This window comes from Gobio gobio (genome assembly GCF_949357685.1).
Source record: "Gobio gobio genome assembly, chromosome: 12".
In the NCBI taxonomy this organism is placed as follows: domain Eukaryota; kingdom Metazoa; phylum Chordata; class Actinopteri; order Cypriniformes; family Gobionidae; genus Gobio; species Gobio gobio.
The window spans coordinates 44,143,158-44,158,210 of NC_137105.1; the positions used below are offsets into that span (position 1 = coordinate 44,143,158).

Genomic DNA, 15,053 nt, shown 5'->3' on the forward strand with positions numbered 1-15,053 from the left:
GCCATCCACGTCTACTCTTTTAATGGCCCAAACAAGTGTGGGCAGCCGCAGCGTGCCTGATGTTTTGTTTCCGGTCTAGCTACATCCGGAGTGGTGTTGTAGTTTTTCTAACGTTACTAGTTGCTGCAACAGCATGTGAAAAAACTACAAAGTTTGTTAGACCAAAAAGAACGTTAATCTCGCGATAAAAAAATTGACGCCGTTAAAATAGGTTTGCGTTAACGTCGTTAATAACGCGTTTAACTGACAGCACTAATATATATATATATATATAACGTATCGGGAACCAGGAAGAAACTGAAGATGAAAACCCAAACTGAAATTATATATATATATATATATATATATATATATATATATATATATATATATATATATATATATATATATATATATATATATATATATATATATATATATATATATATATATTTTTTTTTTTTTTTTTTTTTTTTTTTGAAAGAAGTCTCTTATGCTCACCAAGGCTGCATTTAGTTGATCAAAAATACAGTAAACAGTAATATTGGTAAATGTTATTACAATTTAAAATGACTTTTAATATAATGTATTCCTGTGATGGCAAAGCCGAACTTTCAGCATCATTGCTCCAGTCTTCGGTGTCACATGATCCTTCAGAAATCCTTCTAATATGCTCATTTGCTAAATGTAAATGATCTTTGATGTTGCTGGGAGCTCTTTGTGTCATAATTTGGTTTTTCATTCTCTACCTGACACTTAGAATTGCACAGACTATTTGTTTTGAAATGAGCAATCGCTCAGAACTGCTCTCTGGCCTGCAATGCGGGTTTGCTGTCTTGTCAAAAACATTTTTACTGCCTCTTCGCAAAGCGTGCACTGTGTGTCAGGTTAATAAAACATCATATCACACAGTACAATGTGCGCTTTTATCAAACCAGATCAAAGAAAATATGAATCCTCATTATGACACCTTTCAAAAATACTGTTTTAACTTTAAAACTCTGAAGAAAGTAATTCAGACGAGTTTGGCATTATCTGATCAAGCATTAACAAATGTTTTGGTTTGTGCTCCGTCACGTCATTTGATAACATATGAGAGATGTCAGACAGTCACCTATGACTCACCTTGTTAAAGAGATAGTTCACCCAAAAGTGAACATTTTGCTATCATTTACTCACCCTCATGTTGTTCCAAACCTGTATGAGTTTCTTCTTCTGCTGAACACAAAAGAAGATATTTTATGGAATGTTGGAAACCAGAGAGTTGATGTGCCTCATTGACTTCCATAGTATTTTTTTCCCTACTATTGAAATCAATGGGAGTCTGGTTACCAACATTCTTCAAAATATCTTCTTTTGTGTTCAGCAGAATAAAGAAACTCACACAGGATTGGAACAACATGAGGGTGAGTAAATGATGACTGTCCCTTTAAGGACAGTGTTGAACCTGTGATCAGATTGCAACCGGTTTAGCAGCTCTGGCTGATAACTATCAATCAACGTCCTATACAGTATGAGCTTATGGACTGTCAAACATGCCTGGGGCCTATTCGATTATGTCTCCACCATTAGATTTACACAATTGTCATCAGACCTTTTTTTCTTCTTCTTCTTCAGAACGTGTTTTTTAGGGGTTTCAATCAAATTATTTGTATATAAATATACACTACCGTTCAAATACTGGGGTCAGTACGAATTTAAAAACAATAAATTAATACATTTATTCAGCATAGATGCATTAAATTAATCAAAAGTGACAGTAAAGACTTTTTTTTACTTCTTTTAATCAAAGAATCCTGAAATGAATGTATTGTGGTTACCATCAACATATTAAGAGGCACAACGGTTTCAAAACTGCTAATAATAAGACGTGTTTCTTGACAACCTAAATCTTCTGAAGGATCATGTAGTAATGACATTAGTCAGTACAAGAATAAATTACATTTTAAATAAAAAAAGTTATTTTAAATTGTAATAATATTTCACAATATTACTGTTTTTTTTTTATCAAATAAATGCAGCCTTGGTGTGCATAAGAAAATATTTAAAAAATCTTAAATCACCCCAAACTAATATATAATAAGGTTGATATATATTTATTGATATTAATATTATTATAAATTAACTCTTTATTATGGAATTAACTGCATAAATTCATATTTAAGATATCAATAATGGATTAATACATTAAACATTAATACATTAAATACTAGGCAGTGTTAATTTTGACAGCAAATTTTGATTTAGTTTTAGTCATAGTCTTTTGACTAAAATGCCATTTAGTTTTAGTCATATTTTAGTCACCTGAATTGTTTTTAGTTTTAGTCTAAAAGTAGATTTAGTCTCCTAAAATCTAATGAGTTTAGTTCAATTGTAATACATTAAGCATTTAAGCATTACATATCCGACTGTCACTTGAACTGACATTTTGACATCATTTTGTTTTTCACATTAAAAATACACGAAAGAGAGCTCAATTCACTTTTTTGTCTGTTTTTTAAAAACAGCCATATAGTTTTTATAACTGTAATTCTGTTTTAGTTAGTAGGCCACATCAGGTTAAGCTAAAGCTTCAAATAAGTTTGTTTATTTATTTTTTTTAAATTTCAGTTAACATTTATTTAATTTCAAGTAACAAGTTTTTATAAATGGTTTTAGTTAACTATTATAACCCTCGAAACACACCGGACTCTTATTTTGAAATGTATGCGCCTCTGTTGCAGTTGCAGGATGCTCATTCAAGTTCAGATACGATGAAAAATGCATTGTTACAACCGTCTAAAACATGTTACTATATAAACATCGTAAAGTAAACATTGTCATTATTCATCAGCATTAGTTCATAAACAATTGCCTGGCATAAATGTGCGCTAATGTTCACTGATTGTGAGCCGCTCTGGAGCGCTGTATTGGGGATGCATGAGCCTGTAGAAGCGCAACAGCGCCGTATTTTCCAGCGGTTAAACTGGATCTCTTCCCTAATCGTCCCTCCCTAACATTTTCCTCTCGTTTTTATTTGTTGACGAAAATGACAGTTGATTTGTGTCATAGTTTTTGTCATCCAACACTAGTTTTTATTTAGTTATCGTCTCGTTTTCGTCAGTGAAAAAAGGTTGTTGACGAAAATTATGACGGAAATTATTTGTCAACGAAATTAACATTGATACTAGGGCCCGATTTTAACGATCTGAGCGCATGGTCTGAAGCACATGGCGCAGGTGCACTTAGGGCGTGTCAGCCAAGCGTGTGGTCTAAAAGGGTTGTCCCTACTCTCTTAATGAGTCATGGGTGTGTTTTGGCCATAACGTACAATAAACCAATCAGAGTCTCATCTCCCATTCCCTTTAAAAGCCAGTTGCGCTTGCACCATGGCGGATTCGCTATTTACATGGCGGAATTTTGAGCGCGGAAAGACTGAACTTAGTGGAGTATTATTTTTAATATTTAAAAATGTTTGTGTGCTGCTGCGCGTGTATGTGTACATGCATCGTGGACCCGCCTATAGGCGCACATTAATAACGCGCCCTTTAAATAACACAAAAAATACTGCGCTATTGACTTTAGATCGGGTTTTTGTTGGTCAATTGCGCAGTCGTTTTCAGTTACCTCAAAAAACCAACAATGCGCCTGAACACACCTCGTTTTCAGAACAACATGCCCATGGGCGCGTGTGCATTTGCTATTTAAACAACGTGGCGCTGAATGTGAAAGTGATAACTGCGTCGGGCTGAAACTAGCAAAATACACTTCGTATTGCGCTGAGTGTATGATATGGCCCCTAGTTTGAAAGTTTGAAGTCAAAATCTAGATGTCTACACCTTACTGATATGTGGAAAGAGAAAGTAATGAAAGAGATGAATGGTGTGAATTTAAGGCTACAACACGGCTGTTTCCCAGGGTTGACCGACCCATCAAAAGCCCCCGGTACTTGCAGATAACATAATCTGCACCTGCAAATGGAGGCCTTCCTGTTTGCTTTGGACCAACCATGGTTTCCCTTATCCTTCCACCCTCCTATCCCAGACTGAAGCCCTGGGGAAGAGCGCCAAGCCTCTGTTTTACTAGTCCCAGGCTGGGCACTGTGCTGAGTCTGCATGAATGCTGCTGCACAGCCACGGGCCGTCTCACGACAGACATAGTCTTCCTTAATCTCATCCATCCGCTCAACGTCTTAAATCTTTTTCATTAGTTCCATGTGTTGAATCGAGGAGCATGACCTCCTGATGCAAGTAGAGCGAAATCAAATGTGGCTGAAACACTTATCAAAACACAGAAACGGCATCCCAATCGGGCCGACTGCTGCGCTTCCAAAAACCAGGATCAGGTCAGAAAGCAGTCATTTACAAAGCATTTATAAAAAATCCTTCCCGTCACTAAAACTAGAAGTCAAAAGACAATTTTGAGCGCCCTACTTCACGTCATGGCCTCTTTCGGCTCAGTGTCCCATGACAATGAGTAATTAGGTCCGTAAATGGGACACAGCATATGTGGCTATACAAGAAAAGATGTCATGGCCAGACAGATGGTCGACCTGTAACCAATACCAGCTTTTGAACCACTACAATTCATAGATAAGAATGTCTTAGAAAAATCCCAGTGGGGCACTTACTTTTAATGTATCATATTATGTATTACTGAAGAAAGAAAAAAAAAAACTCTCCATATGACATATCTAGAGAATAATCAGCTAGAGTCCAGAAGTTGTTCATCCCCCTGCAACTGTATCAGAGCTAAACACAAGAGATGCAGAATATATCAGCACCATATCGGTTACCGGACAATGAACAAAGAAATACAGATTTATAATACAAGCTATTTATCCTTGTGTGTGTAAACATACTTGGCAATAAAGCTCTTTCTGATTCTGATTCTGATAAAATAATTTGCAGCTTATAGTCCACAATTTCAAAATCCTGCATATAGTAGAATTACAGCATTACAGTAAATGGCCTGATTGTCACCCCCCTTATTTGATATTCTTGATGCTTCCCTTCTGCGCTTCATTACGCACTGCTCTGTTTGTTGTTTAGATAAAAAAAAAGTTTTAAAAGTTACATTTTAAACTGGTATCCTCAACAGTCTTTCAATTCAAAATGGTGAAATTTCATAGTTTGCATCACTTGATATTACTGTTGGTCGCTGAATGTTTTTATGGTAAAACAGTTGTCAAATATTAAATGTTTAGCTACATACATCTTACAACGCACTCATTCACTGCTATAACTAAAATGTCGCATTGAAATTCGCACTAACAGTAAGCCCCGCCTTCTTTGTTTTGATTGGCCATCTCACTCACTCATTCGCTTAGGCAGACCAACCTAAAAATGTAACATTTTACTTTTGTCATCCAAGCAACAAACAGAGCGGTGTGTAATGGAGTACAGCAGAGCAGCATCAAGGATATAAAATATTGGGGGGGACAATTTTGCCATTTCTTATTATTCGTAGGGACTTGTCCCCCTCAATGTCTATGGTGGATACGGCCCTGAATCAAAAGCGGACATTATTGTTCACAGCAGTGCGAATTCTGACGCGATGCTTTAGTTTTAACAGTGAAAAAGTGTGTGGTAAGATATAAATAGCTAAACATTCAATATTTGACAACTGTTTAAACATTCAATATTTGACAACTGTTTTATGACAGAAATGTTAAACGACCAACAGTAATATCCAGTGATGTAAGCTACTCAATTTTTTTTTATTAAAGGCACAATATGTACGATTTTTGGATTAAAATATCCAAAAACCACGAGAACAATGTTATATAATAAATCTTTAATACATTAACTCATCCAGCAATATGATTTCTGTCGGATTCTTTTCCACCGGCTGTAGAGGTGAAGACGACAACTCCCATGATTCCGCGAAATCAAGGCGTCATCAAGCTACACCTTGAATAAGCAACCTCTAGCGGCGAAATTTACATATTGTGCCTTTAAATTTTGCCATTTTTTATTGAAAATATGCTGTCGTTTATTTTAATTATAATTAATTCATTAATTCATAACTGAATGTGATAAGACAAAAAAAAGTTTGCTTTTTCAACATATTAGACATACGAATAAGAGTGAATGTTTGAATATTGTTTTTAAAAATATTATTTGCAAATAGTTTAAATTGATTTCTTCACGACTACAATTAAAACTAGAACTTGTATCGTTTTTCTTTTTTTAATTTATTCCTATATCTTTTAACCCTTTTTTTTTTTATTTAATTCCTTGAAATAATTATACAACCCTACAACAAAACTTGATTTTGTGTCCCTTCAACAAAATTTGGTCCCTTCCAATTTTTAAGAAATGGTAACGGCCTTGCCTGGTTGACGTACTGCTTCCACTGATGTGCACATCTGGCCAACCCTGTACTATCCCAGTTGAGGTGTCATATTTGTCAATTTTAATGAACTGCAATGTGTCTGACATTGTAGGTCACATGACAATGCCAGCAGGCTGAGTGCACTGCATAACTATAGAACAAATGTTTTAATAAATAGAGCACATAATAGCACGTTTAGCTAATAGACGCAGCTACAGTGTGCTTACTGAGATGCAGTGGGTCTTTACACTTCAGTGTGAACATTTAACGAAGAACAAACAGTTTATAGACCTGCAGGATTTTGCCACTTCAGTGTGTTTTCTATCACCCTGACTGTATTGCTGTCGCATCACTGGCAGGTAACCGCCGACCACCCACTGTCACTGACTGTGTATGTGCGCCCGGTTTCAGTGCTCGTGCTGTCTTGAGTTAAACACATGGATTCACATCAGAAGAACTGGCTGGCATGACTTATGTTTGTGGCATCATGGAGGGTTTGATGTAATTTTAAACACCACCCACCCCTCCAGCGTTTCTCTGCTCTCCGAGGATAAATGGTAAACTTGGCCTCACCGTACCCTGCATTCCTAAACATGCAGCGATTTCCAGTATAAATGAATAAGTGTGATTTCATAAAATAGGATTTGCTTTTTAACAAAACATTAAGCTAGAGGAAACTGACAGAATCAAGCAGTGGGAACAGCAGACCCGTGTGATGACCTCGCCTATGGCAAATGTTCAAAATACAACAAGGACACAGTAAATTCCTCCGTTCTCATCACAAACCAATCAAGTCTAATGCCTTTTCTTGAAGTTGACAAACTCATCGTGCATGGCTTAACAGTGGCTCAATGGCACAGGGCCAGTGTCTAGTGTTTGTCACAATTTCTTACTTTGTTGATCATAGCTATGTATTAATGAAATGTCCAGCTATTATTGCAAATAAAAAATAGAAGATTTGCTCTAATTTGTTTTATATAGAACGCTTTTTAGCATTTAACTCTTCCACCGCCAAACAGAATTTTCAGTTCTTGGTGAGAAAACACTTCCGTTATTTGTGAGAAAATACTTCTCAGTTTCCACTGTTGAACACTAGGGGTGTCATGACACATCTTCTGAAAGAGTACTGAATCTCCTGATCAAAGCACATGCGAAGAAGTTGCAGAAACAAGCAATATCATATGTGATCGTACACTGTAAACCCAAATAAGTTGGCATAACTTAGGTAATCAGTTACATCAAATTTTTTAAGTTAAGAAATTCACAGTTTAAGCTGAACTTGCAGATTTTTACTTTATACATTTTAATTGCTCTTAACTTGAAATATTTGAGTAAGCTAATTCATACATTCAACTTAAAATTATCACGTAATCTCAAATTAAAGGGTAACTAAACCCCAGCTCAGCGCTTAACTCCACCCACTGGTAATATTTGATAAATGCTGGAAAAGTGGGCAGAGCCCAGCGGAGACAGAGGGGACGAACCGAGGGCGGGACTGAGTGGAGGGCGTGCACCTGAGACCCGCGGTGACGGATTGATTGACAGCTGTCTGACTCACGAGTCGCAAAGATGGAGAATGCAACAGAGCGGTCATTCTCCTACCTTCGCATGAAGTGGAGGAGGGTGAATTGTCTGTGGACACAGACCCAGAGCCTTATCAATGCGAGCCGCTGGCTCAAACTGCGTTAAGTCCCGATACCGACGATGCTAGTGAAGCAGCAGCGCAAGAGAACTGACCTAATCTATGAACAGTCAAATCCTTATACTGAATGCCACTAAAAATAGATCAGATACATGTATTGCATTTCAATGTACTTTCATTCAAATTAACTGAATCAATAAGCAGCGCAGGACCAATAAGTTCAAACCTAATAGCCTATTATAAACAGATTTCCTCAAATAAAAGTTAGACTATATACAGCCAGCACGTTACGGTATTGTTGTTCGTTACCGCGGCAACCACTTGCATGTCAGGGTTTGAAAGCTCATCTCATGCATGAAAATTATCTGTACGGGCGGCAATAATATCGCAAGAAAAGCCTTACGTGTACTGACAACTGCATTATTTAACCGCATTTTCTTCATTACAATGTTAAAGCAAGTGTCAAGTAAGTTTCATTCATAATGATTCTACTTCATGTAACATGAGGTACTGGAGTGAAGCCGTTCTCATCATGTGATTGGGGGAGACATTTCTGAGGGCGTGGTGAGCTCGTGCCAGGGGCGCATCCTACGTCACGATGTATTACAACGTCCAATAGGAAAATTCAACTGAAGTAACCACCATTTAGCCTTAAGAGGGCAGCACTTTGGCGGTTTTACACCATATTTTATAGAATTAAAACACTTTAAACCTGAAAAAAAAATGTCAAAACATTTACTCAAATAAATGAACAGCATTAATAAAGCCCCAGTATTACAGATCATAAACTAAAAAAGTTGGTATAGGGTTTAGTTACCCTTTAAATATTTTTTGTAGTGGAAACTTGGCTAGCTTTAACAAGCTAACTCAGTAAATGCTAACTTGCTAATTGGTAACACAATGCTTTGATAGCATTAGCATAACATAGCAATTGCTGAAAGAGTACGGCAATATAGAACAGTTAACAAATCTGTTCTCAAACTAAGCTCATGCTCCACTCATCACCATGATGGAAACCCTCTAAAAAAAACTCACATAGCAGAAACTAGTATAACAAAACATTAAACACTACAAAATCTCCCACTTAACATAAATCTTGCACAAAAACATTATGTAACACTTAATTTTAGCATTTACTCTCCCTTTTGAGTTTCATGGGCAAAACATGCTGGGAAATAGAAATCCCAGCCCAGTTTAAGTCTAATTTAAGTTAGTCTAAATGAAAAGAAACAAGTTCATAAAACGCAAAACAATGAAACAATTCAGATGACTTAAAATGTGCCAGTTTTGAGAACTCAAAAGAAAAAGAAACTTCTAAATACTCATAAAAGTTAAGTTGATTGAACTAATTTGCTCTACTCAAACCGATTAATTATTTTAGTTATTAGTTAGGGTTTACAGTGTATACATATGTAAAATAACGTGGACGAGGACGAGCTATAGGACTGTGAAGCTTTGGTGTTTGGTGTTGATGGACTCAATCTACTCCATCCATGTTCACAAATATCTTATCTCAGCTCGTGAGTCACGTTTTTTTAGTTCTTGGATGATGAAAGTAACACCCAGTGGAACAGACCGTCTGATACACAGCCAAATTCTCTCCGCAGCAACGAACTGGATATACTAAAGCACAGCATGTGCTTTGTTTCAGGTGGCTTTGGTATGAATCGGCTAAGAACAAAGTAAGAGAAAGTCTCTTCATCTTGTCTTTAAGAAGTCTAACATATCCACTTATCCAAAAGTTCTGCTGACACGTAATTGATAATGAACAGATCAATGGAAACATTTAATAGATTTTAAAGCAGGGAAAGAAGAGATAAGGGGCATTAAGTCGGAATCCTGTTTCTTTCAGACTGAGAGGTGATTACGTTAAGCACTTTGATATATGAGATGTTAAACACCGTTCTGACAGGATGACAGTGTTATCTGGTGCATTGAACTTTCAACTGAGGATGACTCTCACTCACACACACACACACTATGGCTTAATGTTGGAGAGGTCTAACCTTCTTTTTGCTGCAGTATATCTGCCATTTCTTTTCTGCTGGTAAGGCAAACATGGCCTCTCTGTGCTTCTCTGTGAGGTCCAGCTCATCCTGAATGAAAGAAAAAGACAGAAAGAGAAAAGAAAGATTAGATATTTTTGAACCTGGACATGGCAAAAACAAACTGTAAATCCCTCGAGGCACGGAGGCAGGATCAATATCCACCCACAAACCAATGATAACAGCATGTGGAAACCACAGAATGTTTTTTTTTTTTTTCAACTTTCTCCTTACCCACAAATACTTCCTCCCATCCTCCAGCAGAAAGGACACTGACAGAAAAAGAAGAAAACGTCTGCGATAGAAGACTAAGTGGTGATTTGCACTGCAGACCTGGTGAAATGACATTTCTTTCCACTATGTATACTTATATATGGTTGGAATGATAATAAATAAAGTTGACTTGAACTTTGTTTGACTTGAGTTTAAAAAAACACAAAAGATATGAAGCATATGGATTACACACTGGATACATCTCAGTCAATGAAAGTTTTTTCTTAACTAATGTACGTCAAACCAATGGTATTCGTACATGCCAGGGTTTTGCGTCATTGCTGAATTTAAAATAAATTGGCAAACAGAATTAAGATAGCAATTCATATTTAAAAATGTAAGTATAAAAACATTAATAATTGAACTATTGTAAGTGTAGTACACACTACCGTTCAAATGTTTGGGTCTCTCTTTGTGTGTGTGTGTGTGTGTGTGTGGTAAATCTGTATGTTGGCAATGAATTTGCAGTACATTTTCTTTCAAAGAAGTTTGATTAAATTGATCAAAAGTAACAGTACAAACATTTATAATGATTTGTATTCCAGGTAAATTATGTTCTTTTGAAAGAAAAAATCTATCACATTTTTCACAAAAATATTAGGCAACACAACTTTTTTTTCAATAGTAATAATAATCAGAAACTGAAAACACTGAAGACTGGAGTAATGATGCTAAATAATAAGGAATAAATTACATTTTAATACATATTTTAATAGAAAACTATTTTAAATTGAAATAAATATTTCACAACATTACTGTATTTTTAAAGTCTGTGATTGTGTTGAATTTCTGTAAATTGTAATTCAGTAAATTCCTCTCTGTAATTCAGTAAATTCAATTCAAATTCATCAAAATTCATTGTGAATTCTGCTCAATCCTGTTGGAAACGCTGAAGGACTGATGATTGAACAATCAACGGCTTTGGCAATGAATGTACTACATATAAACTTTTGCCACTTAATTTCCTTTTGTTTTGTCCTTGAAATAGCATGTAGCTACACAACAACAATCACTGTGTTGTGGTTTGTCCTCAAGAGTGGGTGTAGGTTTCCCACAAAGAAAGCTTTGGTTTTTTTGTTAGCTGCTCTCGACATGGGAGTCCCATGTGAACGTATAATTCCACTGTGATTTTCCACTTGCACACACAAAAACAAAAAATATTCATATTACAATGTATACAGAAGAGAAATCCATTCACTTAAACATGCAACTGAATCAGTGTACAACCAGAAACAGTATTTCATGACATGAGGGTGTTTCCCCACTAAATGCCCCATCATAAAGCACCATTTCTGTTGTCCTCCAGGGACACAAAACGGCAAGATTTTCCCATAGTATCTTATAGAGTCCTGTAGTGTACACTATAGGAGACTATAACTATAGTGCTAGATACACTATATTGCCAAAAGTAGTGGGACACCCCTCTAAATCATTGAATTCAAGTGTTCCAATCACTTCCATGGGTTGCTCTCAGGAGCTCACATCTTTGATAAATGAGATGATATATTGATTTATGAGATTCAAGCGTGGTACCGTGTTAGGTTGCCATCTGTGCAATATTTCCTCACTACTAAATACTATACGGTCAACTGTTAGTGGTATTATAACAAAGTGGAAACAATTGGGAACAAATCACAGAGTGGGGTCAGCGCATGCTGAAGTGCACAGTGCGCAGAAGTTTCTGCAGAGTCAATAGCTACAGACCTCCAACTTCGTGTGGCCTTCAGGTTAGCTCAAGAACAGTGCGTAGAAAGCTTCACGGAATGGGTTTCCATGGCCGAGCAGCTCATCCAAGCCTTACATCACCAAGTGCAATGCAAAGTGTCGGATGCAGTGGTGTAAAGCTCGCCGCCACTGGACTCTAGAGCAGTGGAGACGTGTTCTCTGGAGTGACCAATCACGCTTCTCTGTCCGGCAATCCAATGGATGAGTCTGGGTTTGGCGGTTGCCAGCAGAATGGTACTTACCTGACTGCATTGTGCCAAGTGTAAAGTTTGGTGGAGGGGGGATTATGGTGTCGGGGTTATTTTTCAGGGGTTGGGCTTGACCCCTTAGTTCCAGGGAAAGGAACTCTTAATGCTTCAGCATACCAAGACATTTTGGACAATTTCATGCGCCCAACTTTGTGGGGACAGTTTGGGGATGGCCCCTTCCTGTTCCAACATGACTGCGCACCAGTGCACAAAACAAGGTCCATAAAGACATGGATGAGCAAGTTTGGTGTGGAGGAACTTGACTGGCCTGCACAGAGTCCTGACCTCAACCCAACAGAATAAGAGAATTAGAGAAGAGACTCCGAGCCAGACCTTCTCATCCAACATCAGTGCCTGACCTCACAAATATGCTTTAGAAAAAGGGTCAAAAATTCCCATAAACACACTCCTAAACCTTGTGGAAAGCCTTCCCAGAAGAGTTGAAGCTGTTATAGCTGCAAAGGTGGGCCAACTCCAAATGAAACCATACGGATTAAGAAGTTCATGTGCATGTAAAGGCAGGCGTCCCAAAACTTTTGGCAATATAGTGTATTTTAGTTTATAAAGTTTTAAAAATTGATATTTTATATCGCTTTACTTCAGAAGGCCCCTGTCGTATAGATTACTTTTATGATGGATGGACTTCAAAACCAGGACTGCCATTCACAGCCATTATAAAGTTTGGAAGAACAATGATAGTTTTTAATATAACTCAGATTGTATTCTTCTGAAAGAAGAAAGTCATATATATCTATGATGGCTTGATTGTGAGTAAATAATGGGGTAATTTTCATTTTTGGGTGAACTATCCCTTATGAAATGCTCACCAAGGCTGCATTTATTTGATCAAAAATACAGTAAAAACAGTAATATTGTAAAATGTTATTACAATTTAAAATAACTGTTTTCTGATTTAATATATTTTAAAAAAGGTCATCTATTCCTGTGAAGCTTTTCAGCATCATTAATCCAGTCTTCAGTGTCACATGATCCTTCAGAAATCATTCTGATATGATGATTTGCTGCTCAAGAAACTTTTCTTATTATTATCAAGGTAATTCAGCATTCTTTTATGAATACACGTTTAACAGAACAGTATTTATTTAAAATGGAAAGCATGCACCACCGATATGCCCATTTCAGCAGCAGAAGCTAATAAAGAGTCCGCTCAGCGTCCATCTTTCACTGTGAATCCCTGCATGTAATGCTACTCAGAGATCCGCCTGCCAAATCTGGTAATGGCTTCCTGTCTGGCAGCTCTTGGTGACAGTGATGTCCCTGGTGCTCCACAGGGATGCAGGAGAGGAAGAGCTGCTGTTCCTCTCATCCGGCCTGGTGTCTCTTCCATCTCTCGTGTTCCTGCGAATCCCCCAGCCTTTAACGGAAACGAGCTGCACAGTCAGCAGAAGTCTAGACAACCCCGGCACATACGCATAAAGAAACTACGCGTACAGTGTCTCGTTACAGTCAAGGGCAGCCAGACTACAACCAGGATGTTTCCTTCATGCAGAAAACCACACCTTGCCTTATCTGAATCGAACACGCCACATCAAGCCCCAGCGTTCAGTCGCAGAACAAACATTAAAGCCTGGGCCGTTTGCATCAATCTATCAATGCTCCATAGCAATCCTTTCAGCACTCGTAATGAGGAAAACGTCCACTGTAGAACATGAACTCTCTATTGTAGACTATACAGTAAGTCATTGAGCTGTCAAATCAACTCCTGATTAAAATAAACTTGCACTAATGGAGAATACAGTAGCATAACTCTCAGATTACACCAATGAAAAGAGTTGAAGTAAAAGATGTCATTTATTATGTGGTTTACACTATAATGGTGTACTGAAGCCATAAACCGCATTATCTGTGTCTTCATGGTTTAAACAGACGTCAAAGGGATAGTTCACCTGAAAATGAACGTTCTGTCCTTATTTACTCACCCTCATGTCGCTGTATGACTTTCTTGGATACAAAGAACACAAATAGAGAAATTTGGAAGAATGTGCTGCCACTCTTTTCCATGTAATTACACAAGCGGTTTCCATTCACATATTTTTATTCCCATTTTGGGATATCGGTTCTATGAGATGGATATGGTGCGATAAATGTTTTTATGCAATATTCTAATTTTTCGTACATAGATGCAATTCGCAACTTTGGATGGAAAATAGCTGTGCAATTGGAGCTGTCATAGCTTCAAAAAAAGGCATAAATGTAGTTCATGTGACCTGTGCGCAACATTTAAATATATCAATCTACACTTCATCACAGCACATGTTAGTGGGTGGGATATATTAGGCAGCAAGTGAACATTTTGTCCTCAAAGTTGATGTGTTAGAAGCAGGAAAACCGGGCAAGCGTAAGGATTTGAGCGAGTTTGACAAGCGCCAAATTGTGCTGCAGTAGCTCAAATTGCTGAAGAAGTTAATGCTGGTTCTGATAGAAAGGTGTCAGAATACATAGTGCATCGCAGTTTGTTGCGTATGGAGCTGCATAGCTGCAGACCAGTCAGGGTGCCCATGCTGACCCCTGTCCACCACCGGAAGTGCCAACAGTGGGCAAGTGAGCATCAGAACTGGACCACAGAGCAATGGAAGAAGGTGGCCTGGTCTGATGAATCAGGTTTTGGATGGCCGGGTGCGTGTGCGTCGCTTACCTGGGGGAACACATGGCACCAGGATGCACAATGGGAAGAAGGCAAGCCGGCGGAGGCAGTGTGATGCTTTGGGCTAAGTTCCGCTGGGAAACCTTGGGTCCTGCCATCCATGTGGATGTTAATTTGACACGTACCACCTACCTAAGCATTGTTGCAGACCATGTACACCC

The 15,053-nt window shown here is 37.7% G+C and overlaps 1 protein-coding gene across 4 annotated transcripts in view; it reads right to left on the minus strand.

Moving 5' to 3' along the window:
• daam1b (dishevelled associated activator of morphogenesis 1b) overlaps positions 1–15,053 on the minus strand; it is a 148,276-nt gene that overhangs the window by 51,574 nt on the left and 81,649 nt on the right. For all 4 annotated transcript variants that reach the window (XM_079831402.1, XM_079831400.1, XM_079831401.1 and 1 more), the window contains exon 3: positions 9,943–10,032. In XM_079831402.1, coding sequence (XP_079687528.1) covers positions 9,943–10,032 — 90 coding nt within the window. The remainder of the gene's footprint in view (positions 1–9,942; positions 10,033–15,053) is intronic.